An 18,568-nucleotide genomic window follows, 5' to 3' on the forward strand; every position below is an offset into this window, starting at 1 on the left:
GTGCATCTGAGTAACTGATGGGGGATTTGTCATTGGTGTCAGATTCTGCGGGGAGTGTCTGCAGCCCTGCCTCCAGGTGCCCTCTCCATTGTGCCCACTGTGCCGGATGCCTTTTGACCCAAAGAAGGTGGACAAGTCCTCCAATGTGGAGAAGCAGCTGTCTTCGTACAAGGCTCCCTGCCGGGGTTGCAGTAAAAAGGTAACAAACAGAGATGCAGGAGATGTATCACACACTCCACCCCAGCACAGCAGCTCACACCAGAATGCTGTACTGCACATGTAAAACAAGAATCCTTTTATTATTTACACTGAAGAGGTCCCAATACTCAAGTATAACAGAAAGTGGATCCTTAAGTAAAATATAGATGTTATTTTTTCTATGGCCAAAAACATGTAAATTGTGTGACATCAGAGATGCTTGATGATGGAGTTTTGAGAGCTCTTTGTTGCTGCTCTCTTTCATCCTGGCCTTCTTAGTGTCGACAGTGTCCTGGCACTCCACATAGCAAGCCCATTGAATCACGTCAAACATCCCAGTACAGTCTTTCTCTTTTTCTGAACAAAACGTCCATAATTGTGCACATTTGCACTCTTATCACCCGAGTTTACTTTCTCCTGAAGTGTTTGTGTGATTGATGATAAACCAGGGGTACACTGCTGTCCCGTCCTGACATGTCTCTGTTGAACATTGGCTCTAGGTTACTCTGGTGAAAATGAGGTCTCACGTTTCCTCATGCACCAAGGTTCAAGAACAGATGGCAAACTGCCCCAGATTTGTACCTGTTGTACCCACCTCACAACCCATTCCTAGGTAAGTGGTTTTCTGGTAGAGTTGTGTTTTCATTACTTGTGATAATCTCACTGAGCGATAGTGCAAAGTACAGACAAAATCTAGAGGAAAACTTGAGTCACCAAACAATCTGAAACTGTCATAAAGTCATAAAGACTGGACACAATTTTAACATCTGACTCTACAAAGCTAGTACAGATCTAAAAATATATACATTAATTGGTGCCATAGATAATTGCACCATGTACTAACTTAGGGGGCTGAATATGTATGCAATCAGGATGCAGGGGATGTCCCTGCAGTTTTTTCTGACATTCAACCCTCTGTTCACAGTGTTTAGATTGAGTTATACTACAAATACATCACCTTACGGTTTTGCATGAAAACAGTTCATTTGAAAAAAGAATATACATTACTTGAAATTCATCAGAATATGATATTATTGGCATGGTATGAATACTTTTCCATGGCACTGTAGATCCATGAGTTAGAGAGGAGAGGACATTAAAATGTATTTAAGTAGTTGTTTCAAAGAAATGATAAAGTACAGAAAATATTGAGAAAAACAGTGGATGGGAAAACTGAATACAGATGTCTTTTCATTACAAGTGTCAAGATCACTGTTGTTGCCATGCACAATTATGACATGAGGGATAAGCACAAAATTGGCAATTTACAAATTGCTTTCAATTATTTCTCAAAATAAAATGGGAAAATTGAGATTCTCTTAACTTTCATCCACACACATTTTAGTTAGCACCCAAGTTCTTTGTAGCAACATCCTGAAAAAAAAACACACTGTGCAAATGCAAATTCATTTAACACAAACTCATGTATTGAAATAATATGTAACATATTCCTGCCCAAGGCTGACACGAATGGAATTTTGCCATGTGAAATTCCTTGTCTGTCTTCACAATAGATTTTTTTAATTTCCACTGTTAATTATTATTTCAAGGAGACTATTACAGTCCTCCAGTGAAATGGAAATGCATTCTCTTGTGATGATATGTGGATAGTGCAAACTAGCCTTGACAGCCAATTTGGCCTGTCTTTGCTGATGGAGAGAGCACAGGCGAATTAGCAAATGAAGGGTTGTCAGAATTCAGTGCGCTCTAAGAATTACATCTCAAAGGTCTTTAATGCATTGTGTCATTGTCTGCCGTGAAGCATTTTGCAGTAGTTTCTTAATGTGTTGGTGACAGAATTTTTTATAACAATTAACGGATTTGGCATAATGAATATTTATAATTCTTTTCTCCAAAGCTTCTTTCAGCATCTGTTGAAACGTGCTGAAAAAGAACAGACTCAAGACACAGTTAAGCAATGTGATATTCTGTTCATACTTTATTGAGACTGAGAATGAGAAGGGAAGTTCAGTAGCTCCTGCAGCGCTGTCATCAAATGTGTGTTTAATTAGACAGTTAGCTTGTTCCTGCCGACAGAGCCTTGAGCAGCCTGTTAACACAAAGCCATTATCACTGTGCTGCAGTCTGGAACAAGGAAAAGAATGAGGAGGGGGATATCAAGTTCCCTACTGTAGGAAATGCATGGTTTGTGCTTCATTCTTTAAAATATCCTCATTGATGTTTTACAGCAGAGACATGTGGCTGCGCAGCCTGCACAAGTATCTTTCCTACACAGATCATGTTCTTGGAAAGAGAAAACACACATTTGCAGTTTACTGAAACAGGCTCAGGCCAGACAGATCTGGCCAGTCACATTCTAGGCCCTGGGCAAAAATCTTTTGTTCATTGGTTCCAGTTTTCTCAGAATTTTACAAAGAGTTTTTGATTATTTGGGCTTGTATTGCTATCAGGGAGATGATATTTAAGAAAATGTTCCCTCAAAGATTGGCGCTGGTGGAGCTCAGTGATCAAGGGCAGCACGGGTCACGTCACTAGCAGACTGTGACCGGGATTCCCCGAGGAAAAGTGCTTCTTGTTAACCGTTTGCTAGAGCGGGCTGGAAATAGTCGGCCAAGACTTTCTCTGAACTTGGCAGACATAGCGGCCCCTGCAGCCTGCTGGGTAATTGCAGGTTTGTGGTGCCTGTAGTGGCAGGAAGGTGAGCGGGGCGGAGTATGCACACTCTGTCGTCCTCTCCCGTGTGCGGTCACAGGGTCCTTAGCCATGAACCACGACATATAAAGCAAAATACTATGCGGGCATAACAAAAACAATTAAATGTGTGATTCTTAAATGAAGGAAAAACAGATCGTAGCGCCTGGCAATCAAATGTAGGGATGTACCCACAGTGTAAATAACTTTTTTAGACCAAATATATTTAAAATCTCTAAGTGTCCAATTTCACCCCATATGGAGTTTCATTTTGGTAGAGCATGGAGTGGTAAAAGCTGGAGTCAATGGCAAATCCCCACAAGACAGGATTACAGACGTGACTATCTAAGGTAATATAAGGTCACTTGTTTCCATTGCTTTCGATGATGGCTACTCATCAGGCTTTTCCTCATTTTGCTTTTTTTTGAGCGTTGTGTTGTTACCTGGTTAGAGCTTTTCTGTCTCATTCTCAGCAATATTCCAAACCGCTCCACTTTCGTGTGTCCATTCTGTGGGGCCAGAAACTTAGACCAACAGGAGCTGGTGAAACACTGCATGGAGAACCACCGCAATGACCCCAACAAAGTGGTGAGTCCTTGAGGCATGACCACAGTCCCATGCCTGGGAGGGTATCCACAGTGCAGTTTGATTTTTGCAACTCGCTCAGTTTACTGAACCTAATTGTTTAAAGGTGCAAATGTGTGAAGACACCGCATACAGTAGTTGTTGAGATGCAAAACATGTTTTTTTTTGGAGCATGACTTGATTTTGGAATTTGTGCCTGATTTTATCTAAAGGTGGAAAAATTAAAAGAAAAAGACTGTAGCAAAGCAAGACGTTTTGGAATCCGTCTTGTTAATGCAAGAATGACTTTTGTTGAAGTCTTTTCCAGGTGTATTGATTTGTCTTTTACGTGTGTAGTAAAGTTGTGCAGTGCTGGGGACTGACAGAGGTGTGTGGAGCCCAGTGCCTGCCCGGTGTTTGACAATGTACACGTGTCTGCCCTGCGCCAGGTGTGTCCTGTCTGTTCAGCCATGCCTTGGGGAGATCCCAGCTACAAAAGCGCCAATTTCCTGCAGCACCTCCTGCATCGGCACAAGTTCTCCTATGACACATTCGTGGTGAGGAAGAGAAGGCCTGGGTGCTGGCTTTTCATTTCTCTCTTCTCTGCTGCACAAGCCCATCGTGTCCTAATAAACATACTTTTCAACCCTTAAACTTTTAAAACCTCTCAGCCTTTTCTGTTTGTAAGAAAGTAGGAAGGCTTCAATTATTAAACTTACAATATATAGATGTTCTGGTTTCCATTTTTAAACTATAAAAGTACATTCAATTGAAAAATATACATTGATGCTCATCTGATAAAAATACCAGGAATGTTATGCACTTTACGTTCACTTTATTCCATTCTTTTCTCCCCTCTTCCTGCTTTGCCACATGTTGATGTGTTGAACAAATTCTGCAGCACTCCAGGCAGCACTGACTGAAAGTATTGTATTTACAGTCTTATGAACAACATTCTGTCTGGATTTTAGAATGCAAATTGTGAAAGGAAAATGTTCTTGAAACGCACAGGAGAGCCTAGAGAAGCATTGCTTTGTTGGGAGAGCATTTAAAGAAATGGGAATGGAAAGCAGGCACTAGTATAAACATTGTGCTACAAGAATCAATAACTTTACAACCCATGAGTACAGGTGGCTGTTCTCCCCATATTCATGAACTCTGATTTATTAATATTACAGAGTTCACAGTAATCTGTTTGCGCAGTGTAGTTGTAAGGTACGGTTTCTGACAAATGTATTGGAACTGAATGAAGGGCAGGGATTATGATGGGGCTCTAAAAATCAAACTGTCAAACAAAGGGCTCTAAAAAATCAAACTAAAAATCAAACAAAGCCTGGGATACTGTCAGAACAGTTAGCACCAAAAGCTCTCGAATTGTGGCTAAAAAAAACTTGATACCATACGTTAAAATTGAAAGCATAGGAAACACCCATTTTAAAATATCTGCATAACCCCCCCCCAAAAAACAGATAAAGCTAAACACTGAAATTGCTAACCTTTTCCAGTGTTGTCTTGAAATGATTAATTCGACTAGAAAAACCTGCAGCCTAAGGGGAAAAAAAATTGTTAAGCTTTTTAAAAAAAACATTTGTGGCTGATTCTTATTTAGAGTACGTGTTTTGCATCTATGAGAATTGAGGAGTGAGCCATGTCCTCTTCACACAACAGAGGAAGCCGTGGCTCTGTGCCCAGTGTGCTGATGGCACCTTTCCCTTTGTTTGCAGGATTACAGTATTGACGAGGAGGCTGCCCTGCGGGCAGCCCTGGCGCTCTCGCTCTCTGAGAACTGAAGGCACCAGCCCAGCGGCCGCAGCCGCAGCCGCCTCTCCAAGACCATCATCCTTTGCACTGGGCACCTCCCTCTGCTATCTCCTGCCGCAAGGCGCGTCACTGCATTCCACACTGTGCACCTTCGCCAGACAGCCATCCTGCCTCCTCAGCCCCCCCCCGAGCTTAACGATTCCAGTCAGTTCTTTTTCCTCTTTGTCGTGTCCAAGATGAGGAGGATCTAATAGTGAATTCCACAGGCTGGGTAGTACGTGAACCCTGAGATGCAGTATAGCGTGTGCACATGTGACAGCAGCTGAAATAAGCCAGAGTGACCCAGTACAGTTCTAGAGGTGCACATGTGCAGAACAGGTTTCCTTCTGCTGTATTTTAATTTATTTTCTCAGACCATTTTTTCTTATTGTTTTCAAGTGGACCAAACTGCGGTTTCTGAGAACAGTGAGATAGTGCAGTATGCTACAGGTGGGTTGATCAGACTCTAACCCATATCACTTTCTTCTGCTGTTAGGGCACAGTTATGAGTGCAGTGAGGGAGGCAACATGCTAGAAAGTCATAAGAAAGCAAATATCCCTAGACATAAATTCTAGCTTTCCCCTTTTTATAAGGGTTCTTGTGAATACTTGCACTTAACTGCATTTTCTATATGATTAAAGAGTTGAACCGTTCTTATTTTATAGTTAACAAATATAATAGCAATGCATTTATTCTTCATACTGCTGTTAACTGTTTGACTTGCTACAATAGTATTTTTTACAAAGCATCAGATAAAATATATTTTTAAAAACATTTTCAGTTTCAAATGGTGCACTAACAACAGGAACGTAAAACAACTGGGGTGATTATTGTTGTTTATCCATTTTATGTAACTGTGAGTACTGTACTGCTCAGTCAAACAGGGTGTGTACATGACTGGCTCTGCTAAGGGAAGCTTTAATAACCTAAACAGAAATGAACTCTATATGTGTAATTACCTGGCTTGGACACTAGGTGGCAGCCGTGTTATACTGCTGTATTTCTGTATTTTACAAATACCTGTAGTAACGAGCAACAGGGTCTTTTCTAACTAGCTTTAAATACATTTATTTAAGTGTGCTAAACTTAGAAATATGGATATTTGCAGTATTGTAAGAAAGCTCTGGGATTTCTTCTTTAGAATGTTTTTGGGTTTCCTGTTTTTACAGCAACTTCTGTTAACTTATGTAAGTATTAAATAAGCATCATTAGTTTCTCTTCTGGGCTTCATAACACGTAATGTGAACCACTTAGCTTATGAGCAGTAGCCCAAGTCTCAGCCTAAGCGGTTATGGTGAGCAGGCCTGATTAAGGAAGGACATCAGTTTAAGGTAGGGTCACATACAGTAACTGAACAGCATTTGTCTTTACTGAGCAGGTACTTGGTAGTTCCAGCTGGGTTGCCCAGGTTTATCTCGGTCTTCCTGGTTCAGTAGCTCAGCACCATGAGCCATTTGGGTTATCTGGGTCTGAAGAAGGTGTGACAAATAGGTGGAATAGACATTCCTCTTCCTCACTGCTCACACTCTGTGTCTACATCCCCTGTAGACTGTCAGAAATGAGTCAGCGTTTCAGAGTGGAGGATATGACCCAGTTTACATGAATCTACTCAAAAGTCATTCTGAAATGTCATTAGCAGTAAGGGTCCTGTGGAAGCCTCTACCAAAAGTACAACCATATTGCAGATGTCAGGCAAATCAGCAATAAGATGTTGAGTTTTTTATAGCTGTTGTACCTTCTAAAGGACAAGAAAACCAGCATTGCTTGTGTCTGTCACAGTCATGGGTCTATAAAGTTCCTTTACCATAATTCTTATTTGTAAAAGCACAGTAAAGTCCATAAATAAAACGAAATAATGTAAATAAAATCAGATCCAGTCCTACTAATTGCATTTTAAAGTAAATGTTCTCCTTGTTGTAGACTTATTTCTGTATTAAAGTACTAAAATGCAAACATTCAGTACCAAAACGGAGATATATTCTCTGCTGCCCTTAATGAGATTGTAAATCCCTTGCAAAACATGCAGTGCAAGCATTTGTCACTTGTTTTTAACTTTTGTTTTCTTTTATACCCACCTTGTTCAAATAGTTGTTTCTTTACCCTTCAGTTCACAGTAGGGACACCTGTACCGTGTGCCATGAATGGGTTAGGAAAGTTCCTTTTGACCCACTCGTCTGTTTGATGAGTTTGCTAGAAGCTCCACAAAGCCTGACTGTTAAGTTAGTGCTAATTGGACGTGTAGCTTTTGACATTCAGTGACATCACTACAAGCCTGTAGAATCTTCAAACTTTGTTATTTCACTGAGATAGCCTTGGCCAGCCAATCCCAAACCTGCCTTTGTGGCACTCAGCCAATCACATGGCACCGCTCAGTCAGCAGCTGTGGCTTTCAGAGTGTATCTAATGGACACTAGAAAGTTTAATAGAATAATCTGGTTTACTCATCATCTTACAAAATGTTAAAACAGTTATTCACAGCTGAAAATGGGTATCAGCGAGGTTTGTGAAGGTATATTTGTTGATTAGAAGAAATTATTGGCCTTTAGTGGTATGAATGATTGACAGTTCTTTTAAAAACAGTCTGGCTTCTAAGTCATTCCATTGTAGCTTTCAGTTACTGCCAAAATGCCCTTTTTATCTTCACTTAATATAGGAAGCTAAATAAGCCTTTGATATAATCATTTACAAAAGGAAAGTAACTGAACTGCCACTGTCAACTGTTTTCCCCACTAAATATTAACCTTATTACCCTGATTACATTAACACAATGTAATAATATAATGTTATTACATTAAGTTAACCTTATTCAAGCTTTGTTCTGGAATTAAAAGTTCCTTCTTATGTAGTTTTCTTTTCCTTATGTTTAAGTCTTCCTCTTGTTTATTACACTAGTTATACAAGTGTTGACCATAGGTGTGAGATGATCAGAATTGCATCAGCAAATTCTTGCTCAGTTAAACAAATGCTTGCCTGTGAACCTGTAATTAAGTTAAAAGCATGCAAGCAAGGACCCCAGCTATTGCGATTATGGATTGCTCTGGTCCTGTATCTTTTTAAACTGTTTTCTGGAAAGAGACACCGTCTTGATCTACACATGCTGCAATACACATTTGAATCATGAAGTGCATTTTATAATTAGGATGCGTGTGAGGGTCTTGACTGTTAAGAGAGTCATCAGTTTCAGACTCTGTGTAGGTGAAGTTAAAAAAAACATTTAAATAAGCTCACATTATCCTGCACAGTTTCAATATTTAAATTTAGCAAGGCCTGCATGTTGCAGGTCAGCTCCTTAATGAAATACATTATGTCTTTAAGCGCAAATGCTCAGATACTTTCCAAATCAGGAGTAGGTTGCAAAAAAGAGAAACAAAATTATGATTTGCAAGACATGTTTTGCCTGATGGTGTTTCCCTATAAGGATATAGCTCAGCTACCTTTTTTGGTGTAACCAATTAATGTTTAATTAGAATAAATAATTTCATGCAGTACATGACTTTCATTTCTGCAACAGAAAACACAGCAAAACGTCTAAATGAAAAATGGTTGAAATACATAAATTAGTGTATCGTCATTATGCGTGACTTGCTGATAATCTCGAATAAATTCTCGTTTTTTGCCTTCTGCACTGAGTGTCATTCAGTAGGTCATACTATTTGTAGTTTGACTTCCCATAACTTGTAAAGTGTTAAGTTAAAATGGTACTACTTCTTCAGATGAAGACTGCAAAGCCAAAATGTATATTATTTTCAGATAAATGACTGAGTTCAAGTACAGTTGATCTAAAGAAGTTACTTTCCTATAGAGGAAGGCATAAAAATTGCACTTTAGTCAAAATATTTCAAAATGCAATTTTTTTGAGGGATGGGTGGGGATTTTTATTAATGTTTTTGTTTATTTGAAAGTTTAAAATGCTTCAATAAATGTATATCATGTGACTGACCTGTTCTGTTACTTCTGAGAAGAAAAAAGTTACTGCTGGCTTTTTATTACTGTATTTAGACATACAAGTGAAATACAGATTTCGCAAAATAAAAACAAGTGGGTGAATGATGTCATTGTCTGTGTACCAATAAGGTAAATGCATTACATTATCAGAAAAGACAATCGTTTACAGTGTTTAGTTTGTGCATCTTTAATGAATCTAATTCAGGCATAAATTCACTTAGACACAAGCGGAGTAAAATCTTCAACTCTTTTCTTCTACCTAGTGGAAATCTTCACAGGTCAGAAATTTGCTGTGGGTGGGACTAAGATATGCATTTGTCTGGAGCGTCCCTTCTGTCTCATTAGTTCATGTACGTGGTGAAAACTTTCTAAAATTCAATCTCCATTGACTATGAAGTGTCACGTTCCCTTATTTTATGGGCATCTCCTTAATGTTGTTTGTTTAAACACAAATATTGCGTGTTTTTGCATTGAATTGCATTGCACATGCATATATCTATTGTAATATGAGTTTTTTATACATGTCATTTTCCATGTTTTATGAGTGGCATGGTGGCTCAGAGATCAGCACTGCTGCCTTGCAGAACTGGGGCCCTGTGTTCAGTTCCTGAGGTGCTGTCTGTGTGGAGTTTGTATGTTCTCTGTGTGTTTCTGTGGGTTTCCTCCAGGGGCTTCGGTTTCCTCCCAGAGTCCATAAGACATACTGGTAGCTTAATTGGCTTCTGGGAAAATTGGGCCTGGTGTGAGTGTGTTTGTGTGTGTCTCTTTTTGTATTTGTGTCTGCCTTATGATGGACTGGCATCCTGTCCAGGGTATATTCTGCCTTTTTCCGGTTGCTTGCTTGGGTAGGCTCCGGCTCCCCTGTGACCCTATATTGGATATAGCTGTAAGAAAATGGTGGATGGATGAATATTCCATGTTTTTCAGCTCTCAAACGTTTAGACTTCAGGTGTTTTCTGTTGTTTCAGTAAGAAGTTTGCCATCCACTAGGCGGCGTAGCTCTTCTGTTTTAAGCAGCGGACTGTTTTGTTTCTTGCTCATTGGCTAGCTGGAAATATCAGGCCCCCGACAATGCAAATCAAACACTTGTGCGCAAGATTTTTAAATAAAAGCAAATAATGTTTTTTAAAAAAGGAATCGGGCTCAACAGAGAACAGACTTTGTCTTGTTTTTTTCATAACTGAGATATGGTCGATAATGTTGCATCGCATTGAGGTGAAGAATTAATCACATCCACACAATATGGTTATTTTTCACTTAAACTGATCGTAATTCCAGATCTAAGCTCACCTTGACTTACAATGCTAGTGATGTAATTAATGCATAATGTAGCACAGACCAGTGTAAAGACAGGGAAGACTGCCTGTAATTGTTGCACTCTTGTTAATGGACGTGTTATCATTGCCTTGCCAGAATTTTTTTTTTAACTCTCATAGTGCACCTTACAGCTAATGCAGATTTTGCCAACTGCTAAGGCCCTTATGGACACGACTCTTTAAAGCAACACTGTGCTTGAAAGGAATGTAATAATAGTCTGGGAGTAAGTGGACACTTGGAGCAATATGTTGGGTCAATCAGCAGACTATGACTAGCCTAGGCCACAAAAATGTTATTGGCTGTAGTTCCGAAGTTAGGAGGTGGGCATCATCTGTGATTTGTGCATACAATAGTAATAAGGCGGTGTGTTTTGAAAATGTTGCACTGTTTGAAGTTAAAAAAAAACTTTTTTCTGTATTTTTAGCAGTTTTTTCTCAATAAACACTGATTCATACCCACCCTTTCAGACTCTTTTTACAAAGGTGTAATCCCAAACACAAAGAATTTAAAGAGCTTTAAACCTGCAATCTGTTTTAAAGATAATAGGTATATTGGGTGGTGAAGACATGGTATAACATTGTCATACAATATAATATGTATTCCATAAAGCAGTGTAATTTATTTCTAGGTAGCTGTACAAGTAAACATAAAAAACTGTCTCAAAGGAAATAAATGGAAGCACATGATCTTTCCCAAAGGAATGAAAGAGTGTGATTAACTAGATTTAAGTTGATATCTAGTAGTTTTATGAGATGGGTGGCTGCTTGGTGGCATAGTGTTCAGCATTGCTGTCTTGTAGTGCTGAGGTCCTGGGTTCAATTCCTGGGGTGCTATCTGTGCAGAGCTTGTATGTTCTCCCTCTGTTTGTGTAGGTATCCTCTGGGTGCTCTGGTTTCTTCAGTCCTACCATGTTTTCATTAATGAAATGAAATCCAGTCTGCTCCCTGCAGTCTGTTTCTCCAAATGAAACTTAATCCAAATGCACGCATTTTCCCACAGTACCTCCTAGAGAAGGTTAGACCTGAGAGAGCCAGTATATTGTATGGAGCTGAACATCTGTGCTCCACAGCACGCAGGGGTCCAGACTGTGCTTTACATTTTGGCAGCACTAATTCTGCCCTGGTGTAACAGTTAGGGTTTGGACAACTAACCATAGACCAGTGGATTCAGATCCTCTCTGCTCTTGAGGACGGCATTCCAATTATCCACTTGTTCCAGTCCACCGTCCTAACCAGGTGCAGGTCAACCCAAACAATGGAGTAATTACTGATATTTCTGAAATAGATTGTTTTTACCTCAAGGCTAACTGGAATGATCAGTCACCACACCCCTGGTATAATTTTCTGTGTTAAACTGCGACGTCTTTTAAATAAATTAAAAGGGATCGTTTTTATGTCACAATTTCAACACAGTGATAAAAGTGAACCTGATAACAAAACTCTATTCTTTAGCACAGGCATTGGCAGGGGAATGGAGTTGAATTGTACTTCCAATTGTATTTGGACATTTTTAAATTGAATTCAAATTAAAGCTTTAGGTTTAACACAACTGAGGCTCTACTTTCCACTCATCCTCCTCCTCTAACGACACTTCAGTACAAGAAATGTGTTTTTTATTGAGCCTGACCGTGGTATTGTGAGGGTGTCACAAGCAGTGGTGCAGGAAGAACGTGGGAGGGAGAGAATGGGGACAGAGGGGTGTAATGGGGGGGTTGGGGGGGCACAGCTTAATTATCAGTTCTGAATAGACTCCCAATACTCTCTTCTGGAAAGGGGCTTCTTTTCACTTGAGAACGGGGGGTACCAAGGGCCGAGAGTGGGCCGAAGAGCTCTGTAAACAAACACTCGTTGCCAAGGCGATTTCTCCCATTCGATGTTCTGCTTTTGGAAGGTGACTGGACTTGCCGTGACAACACAAGAATGCCATAGTGACGACAAGCAGCAGGCAAGCATGCTGCATCTTCGCGACCTGTCTCTAGAGTCAAGACAGGGAGCACCTGCAGGCACAGACAGTCAGCGGCTCAACTCGACTGCTCTTGGACACAGGCCTGAAAGTTGCAGTTGTAAAGCAGATGGCAAAGTGGCAAAGGCCTCCTAGTTAAAGAGTGAAAAAAAGAGTTTCCAACTTGTAGGGAGATAATAAATGGCGCAAACAGAGTTTATTTAGTCAGTATCAAGAGTCTGAAAATGGCAGAAAAACAATAGTGAAATGCGAAAAATTCCAATTCACTTTTGTTTTTTGATTGAAATCTAAAACTTTGCCAATGAAGTACGGTACCAATATAAGGATGATTTTACATTAATACTACTTTTTTTAACTGAAAGATGGTTCATACCTTTCATATCTTAGTATTTTGCAATTACAAGGAATGCTTAATGTAGTGCAGCCATTTTGTATACCGTACATAAAAACAAAACATAGGTGTGGATTCGCAGCTGCAAACATGGTAAAGAATCAGAATTTAAAAGTGTGAAGTCTCAAGTGTGTCCAGCTGAAGTTTGCACTGAGGAAAGCTAGGACTGTGAGCAGGTGGACACCTCACTGGTGCAATTTCATGTTAGCTTTCGACAGGCCCTGAAAGAAAACCAGAGAATTTGAGATTCTGAGCCTTTGTGAATGAATTCTGCTAGTGAAGAGCTTCTGGTCTTTAAATGAGGAAGAGACAATTACAAGGCACTTAGGCTGTGACCTGTTGATCCCAGACTTTGCATGATTGGGGTGGGGGTACTTGTGGGGAATAGGGATACACCATAATATTGACACTTTGGCTGTCCTCTTTCCCAGAGTTTTCAGTCAAACGTAGACAAAGCAAGCCATTCGAGGGCTTAACGTGCAATGTAATTTTCTGAGATTGCAGAACTATTCTTGATTGTGAGGGAAATGGAAATTATTCAGGGATTGTATTGTATCACTTAAATATGTTACTAGGGGTAGTTTGTGATTTTCACCTAATTTCTGCTTTTGTTCTTACACTGATATAAAGAGTTCTGATTCACGATGCCATGCTGTGGTAGGTAGATTGCGTGTTGGAAAAAAATTATGAAAATAATGTAAATGTAAAACTAAAATTAATTTGTAAAGGAAGTTACAAATGAGAGGAGGCCATCCAGTCATCTAGCTCATTTGGATATTGATAGCTGATTGATACGAGGATACAGAGTCTCTGGCTTTGACACCATGGTTGGGTAGTTGGTTTCAGTCCTCCCACATCTCTCTCTAGGTATTCTCTGTTCAAGAATTAAAAGCTTTACTTCTTTTAGCCTGTCAGAGCAGAGCACTCCTTGAAGTTTGGATTACTATTTTCTAGTACTATTTTACTATTTGAACTGATTTCAGATCATTAATATAATTTTTGTAATGTGGTGATCACAGTTGTGCACAATATTCTAAATACGTTATATGTGCATTGTACAATTTTAACATAACATATTGTATCTTCATATAAAATCTACACTTTTATCTGTGTATTCAGACATTCTCTTTGCCTTTTGTGTTCATTTTGTATTGTCTAGGAAGGTCTAAGGTGTCTATGTGTTTATGTTTCTTTTACCTAAAGTAACACTTGTTTACATTAAGTGTCATCTGTCAGGTTTTTGCCCTGTCTTAACTTAAGTTTAAATGGTGTAGAATTTCCTAACTATGCCACAATCTAAATTTTTTCTACATAGTAAAAAGAGCAGTGGTACTCACACAGATCCCTGTGGTACACCCCTAATTGCATAATCCCAGGGATTTCATTCTCAGTTTCAAGATGTCTAATTCCTTGAATACCTACCATTTGTAATTTCAGAATTAATCTTTTATGATGAACTTTATCAGAAATATTTTCTGAAAATCTAAACTTAATTTCATATGCTTTGTTTCTATCCATTACAAGTGTTGCTCGTTACAGAATTCCAACAACTTAGTTAAGCAAGACCAATCTTCTCTAGAACTATGTTAACTGTCTCCTAAGGCAGTCAAAGGAAATATTATCAAAGCATTATTGAGGTAGGGTAGTTTTAACAGTTTAGCTGTTCCCTTGTCCATTTGCTGTATAGGATACTGTTTGGCCCAAAGCTTGCTTGTGTATGTGTGTAGCTGGACACCTCTGTACATGAGACTGACCTTTCATGGTCAGATGCCTTCCCACCATCTTCCATCCCAGACACCCAGAAAGCCTGAGAAATAGGGCTAGGACAAACCTTGAGTGATGATTGATAAAACTGCAGACAAGGCAAGGGTTATTATTACCAAGGGAAAGTGGAGAGACAAGGGGCAGAGAGCAACATGAGTGCAGACAGATTTATTCAGAGTAATGCAGAAGGCAACAGGTTGTCACCAAGAAAAAAACAGAAAATGTATAAGAATATAAAAGAAAAAAGGGCTTTACACAATGAAAATACTTTATTTTCTGTGGCATTTTCTGCTACATATTTTAGTTTATATCAGTGGTAATATCTAGCATATTACATCTCTGAAGAGTTATAGTCCCAATGCATTACTAGTTTAATGTTAACCCTTTAAAAATCGCAAAGTCAAGAACAGCTGCATAAATTCTGTAAGCTAGAGTTTGAAGACTGGAATGAAAAATATTAAGCCCTTGGTGAATAACACAAACTGGCCAGTGAGACAAGAACATATTCAGAACTGTTCTTTTAAATGTATCATTCTCACTCAAAGGATGGTTGAAAGTGAATTTGTGATGTTATTTGTTATGTCATTTTCTACGTCAACGTTATGTCATCTTTTATGTCATTTGTCATGAAAAGAAAACACAAGTATTTCATTCTACTTGTGTACATATGACAATTAACTTGAACTTGAAAAGATCTGCATGCAGGAGGAACATTTATATTTGAGATATATAATATATCATGAATGTAAAAAAACGTTTTATGAAAGACACTTCTGAGTTCATTTCAGTCTTAGCATAGTTCTCAGAAAAGCCATATAAATATTTGTTTCAGGCAAAACATTTCATGCACGAAACAAATATATATCTGAATGATGTTTAATATACAGCACATTGTATGTACATTTATGTTAAATTTTAAGTCAGTTTAAAGTTGGTAGTTCAGAAGCAGTTTATCAGTCTTCAGGCTTTTACAATAAGAGTGAAGGAGACTCTTTCTGTACATTACTTCATAGGTATGACCTGGTACAACATTTGCAATAGGTATCCAAGATCTAGCCTGCTGTGATTTAACATTTTTGCTTTATGACGAGACCACCACAGACCAAGCCTAAGAATGAGACAGGCTTTTCACAATAAGAGTTTTCAAGTTTCAAAACACCTCTGTGATTCTTCTGGTTGATGCTCTATTTTGAAAACAGAAAAAAAGAGGAATAATAGCTACCAAACCAACAGCCCCAAAGCAGCCAGGACAATTAATGTAAGGAGAGTAAAACAGGGCTCTGAGATTACAGTCCGAGCTGAAATCACTTCTAAATGTTAAGAACCTGCACCTGTTATGAGGCTGCGCCTCTTTTTTCCACAACAAGTGGACGGATATATCCAGTCTTCTCCACGCTCGCTTGGTACAAGGGTTTGGGTAACAAGTGCACACATAGCGTTCATAGGCTGTGTGTCAGCAAGCAGCGGGAGGGGGGTATTTTTATACACCCGACACACACTGTGGAAAATATTCAGCAAATCTGAGTCAGTGCAAGACTGTGCGGAGGTCGTTCATAAAAATAGCAAGACAGCCTCTACTGGTCGGGTAAAAATAGGCACACTTTGTCTTCACAGGGGCTAAAAACAGCAGCTGGTATCATATTGCTATACCACTAAGCAGTGGAGTAATAGATTGCTCTATATAAACAGGTTTATATATATAGCCTCAAAAGATTTTATAAATATCCATGTAGTAACTGAAAAGCAGATTATCCTCTGATGTCTAGCTGAGGTTGTTAATCATATTTATTTTTACATGAAAATCCACATGCTCCTTACTGCAGCTGTTGGGATACTGCTCTTCAACACAAAGAGTAGGGGGTGTCTTTAACACACTGCTGTGCCATAATACTGAAGATGGCAGTCTGAGAAAAGAAAAATAGCCTGAGCTCAATTGACAGGCTAAAAAACAAGATCGGTCAAGTAGATTCCTCTTAGTAGTAACCCTTATGGGCTTGTGTTCTTGACTGTTGTTGCTTTCTGTCATGTTGTATGCTGTTTCGGTAAAGGATAAGGGTAATACAAACTAGTACAGAGCAAACAAGCTTTTTCCAACTCTGCTATGTATACTGGGGACACTACTGTGAGGTGGGAACAGATTCCCTCAACAATATGAGCTTATGTTATCCTCATCCTATACAGTATATACCACTGAGAAGTAAGGAAACACTATGCACAGAGACACAGAGAGGCTGGTGGAGAGAGCAATTACTGGAGTCACTAGTACTGTTATTTCCTGGACAGGAAAATCTTTATACCAGTGGAGTGACAATATGAGTAAGAAATGAGAAGATCCTGAAAATGGGTGCAAGGCAGCGGGAATTTAAAAAGGTTTCTGAGGAGCTGTGTGCGTTCATATCCAATGACACTGCACTGCCAGCTTAGTGAGCGCAGTAACCATTTGTACATTCGTAATGAAGTGGAGTTTGAAAGCTTTCACCATAGATATTGGAGACATCTCCTGTTTGTTCCTTTTTCCTCCTTATTTTCCCCATAGTAAGCTCTTACTTTTCAAAACCCCTCTATGTTTTAATGATTGTATTCAAAGGCTTACTTTTTAATTGACTTGTTTAACGCAAGATACAAATGGGGGTTCTGTTTCTAGTTTTTGAACATAGAAGAGCAAAACGTATACAAACTGGGAAGCCTTCAGGAAGTTGCTGCTCTGTGGTCTGGGTTGTCAGTCTCCCTCATCTTGGCTTCCTGCGATGCTTTTTTTAGTGAGGAGAACTTCCTAAGCTCCCTGTTGTTCGGTTTAAGCTTGTTCTTTAATCACTGCCAATAACGAGAAAATCATGAAAGGAGGCGAGTGATATCCTACACGTCTGTATGTGTGCGTTGCTAATATCAGCCTCCAGTAATTCAAAACACAGCAGCACAGGTGCTCTCAGTGGAATCGGACACATTTCCAAGCTCCACTCCTTGGGTATTGGAAACTTGTGAGGTTCCACTCTTCTCTGCCAGGGCTATACTGGGAGTCCCGATCAACCTGGCCAGCAGGCAGCTTGTGTGTTGTGATAAGAATAGTAACTCAAGTCGCTATTTTTGACATGTCTGCTGCTGGAAACGGCGCAGTTGCATGCCTCCCTCACCCTGGCTACAGGATATTTATAGGGAGAAGGCCGTTTTGTAAAGTTACAGCAGCTAAAGTTAGGGCCGGAGTGTCAGCTGATATACACGTCATGGAGTATGGTGACAGAGGTCAGGAGGCAGTTTAAATCAAAGCTGACCACTAGACCTTTTATGTTATCATTATCATTAAATAGGTTGGTTCTTAATTTTGCTGTCTAGGAAGGCGAAGGATTAGCAACACTGGCTCTAGTCAGTCATACAATGGAATGTGCGTTATGCAAGTTTGCTCATATAGCTTTGCCTCCTTTCTGATGCTTGTGACATGACCTGCTGTGTTCCTCTGGCCCTCTCTAAAGTCAATACTACAGGAACAGCTGAATGGTACCATGATTCCTGCTAAGTTGAATGTTTCAGGATGTGGGCTACTTTCATTTTTTGGCTGAAACATTACACTTACCTTAGATCTAAACTCTGGCTGAATAACTGAATGATTTAAACTATACCATCTTTCTTCCATGACTGAATATATCTGTTCCACACCTACAGTATCATCAGAAACTGATACTAGCACAGCTTAAAGTTAAAGCCTACAGGTGGAGATAAGAGAAAGGTTTCTCAATGGTAGGACTGATTAACCGCCTACAGGACAGTAGTGAACAGATCTAGCTGTTTTGTAATCCAGTAGAGCAGATTGGTATAATAATGATGATATGCTCCCCGCTAGGCTGACAGTCAGTGCTGCTGTGTCACTGGTTGATTGGTGTCCCTAAGTTGTGTGCTTGTACGTGTGAGTGTCCTTCAATGGACTGGCATCCTGTTCAGAGTGTAGTCCTGCCTTGTGACCAGTGTTTCCCTAATGGGCT

General features: G+C 39.5%; 1 protein-coding gene across 2 annotated transcripts in view; it reads left to right on the forward strand.

Annotated features, from left to right (window-relative positions):
• Positions 1–10,935, forward strand: part of rnf166 (ring finger protein 166) — a 26,208-nt gene extending 15,273 nt beyond the window's left edge. Inside the window, exons 2-7 of one of the 2 annotated variants that reach the window (XM_088939043.1) lie at positions 43–199; positions 699–811; positions 3,129–3,200; positions 3,324–3,438; positions 3,864–3,971; positions 5,139–10,935. In XM_088939043.1, the coding sequence (XP_088795169.1) occupies positions 43–199; positions 699–811; positions 3,129–3,200; positions 3,324–3,438; positions 3,864–3,971; positions 5,139–5,204 (631 nt within the window). In that variant the 3' untranslated portion in view covers positions 5,205–10,935. The remainder of the gene's footprint in view (positions 1–42; positions 200–698; positions 812–3,128; positions 3,201–3,323; positions 3,439–3,863; positions 3,972–5,138) is intronic. The other variant, XM_088939044.1, reaches the window with a different exon arrangement.
• Positions 10,936–18,568: the final 7,633 nt, after the last annotated feature.

Source organism: Atractosteus spatula, chromosome 21, assembly GCF_055471065.1.
Source record: "Atractosteus spatula isolate fAtrSpa1 chromosome 21, fAtrSpa1.hap1, whole genome shotgun sequence".
Lineage (NCBI taxonomy): Eukaryota > Metazoa > Chordata > Actinopteri > Semionotiformes > Lepisosteidae > Atractosteus > Atractosteus spatula.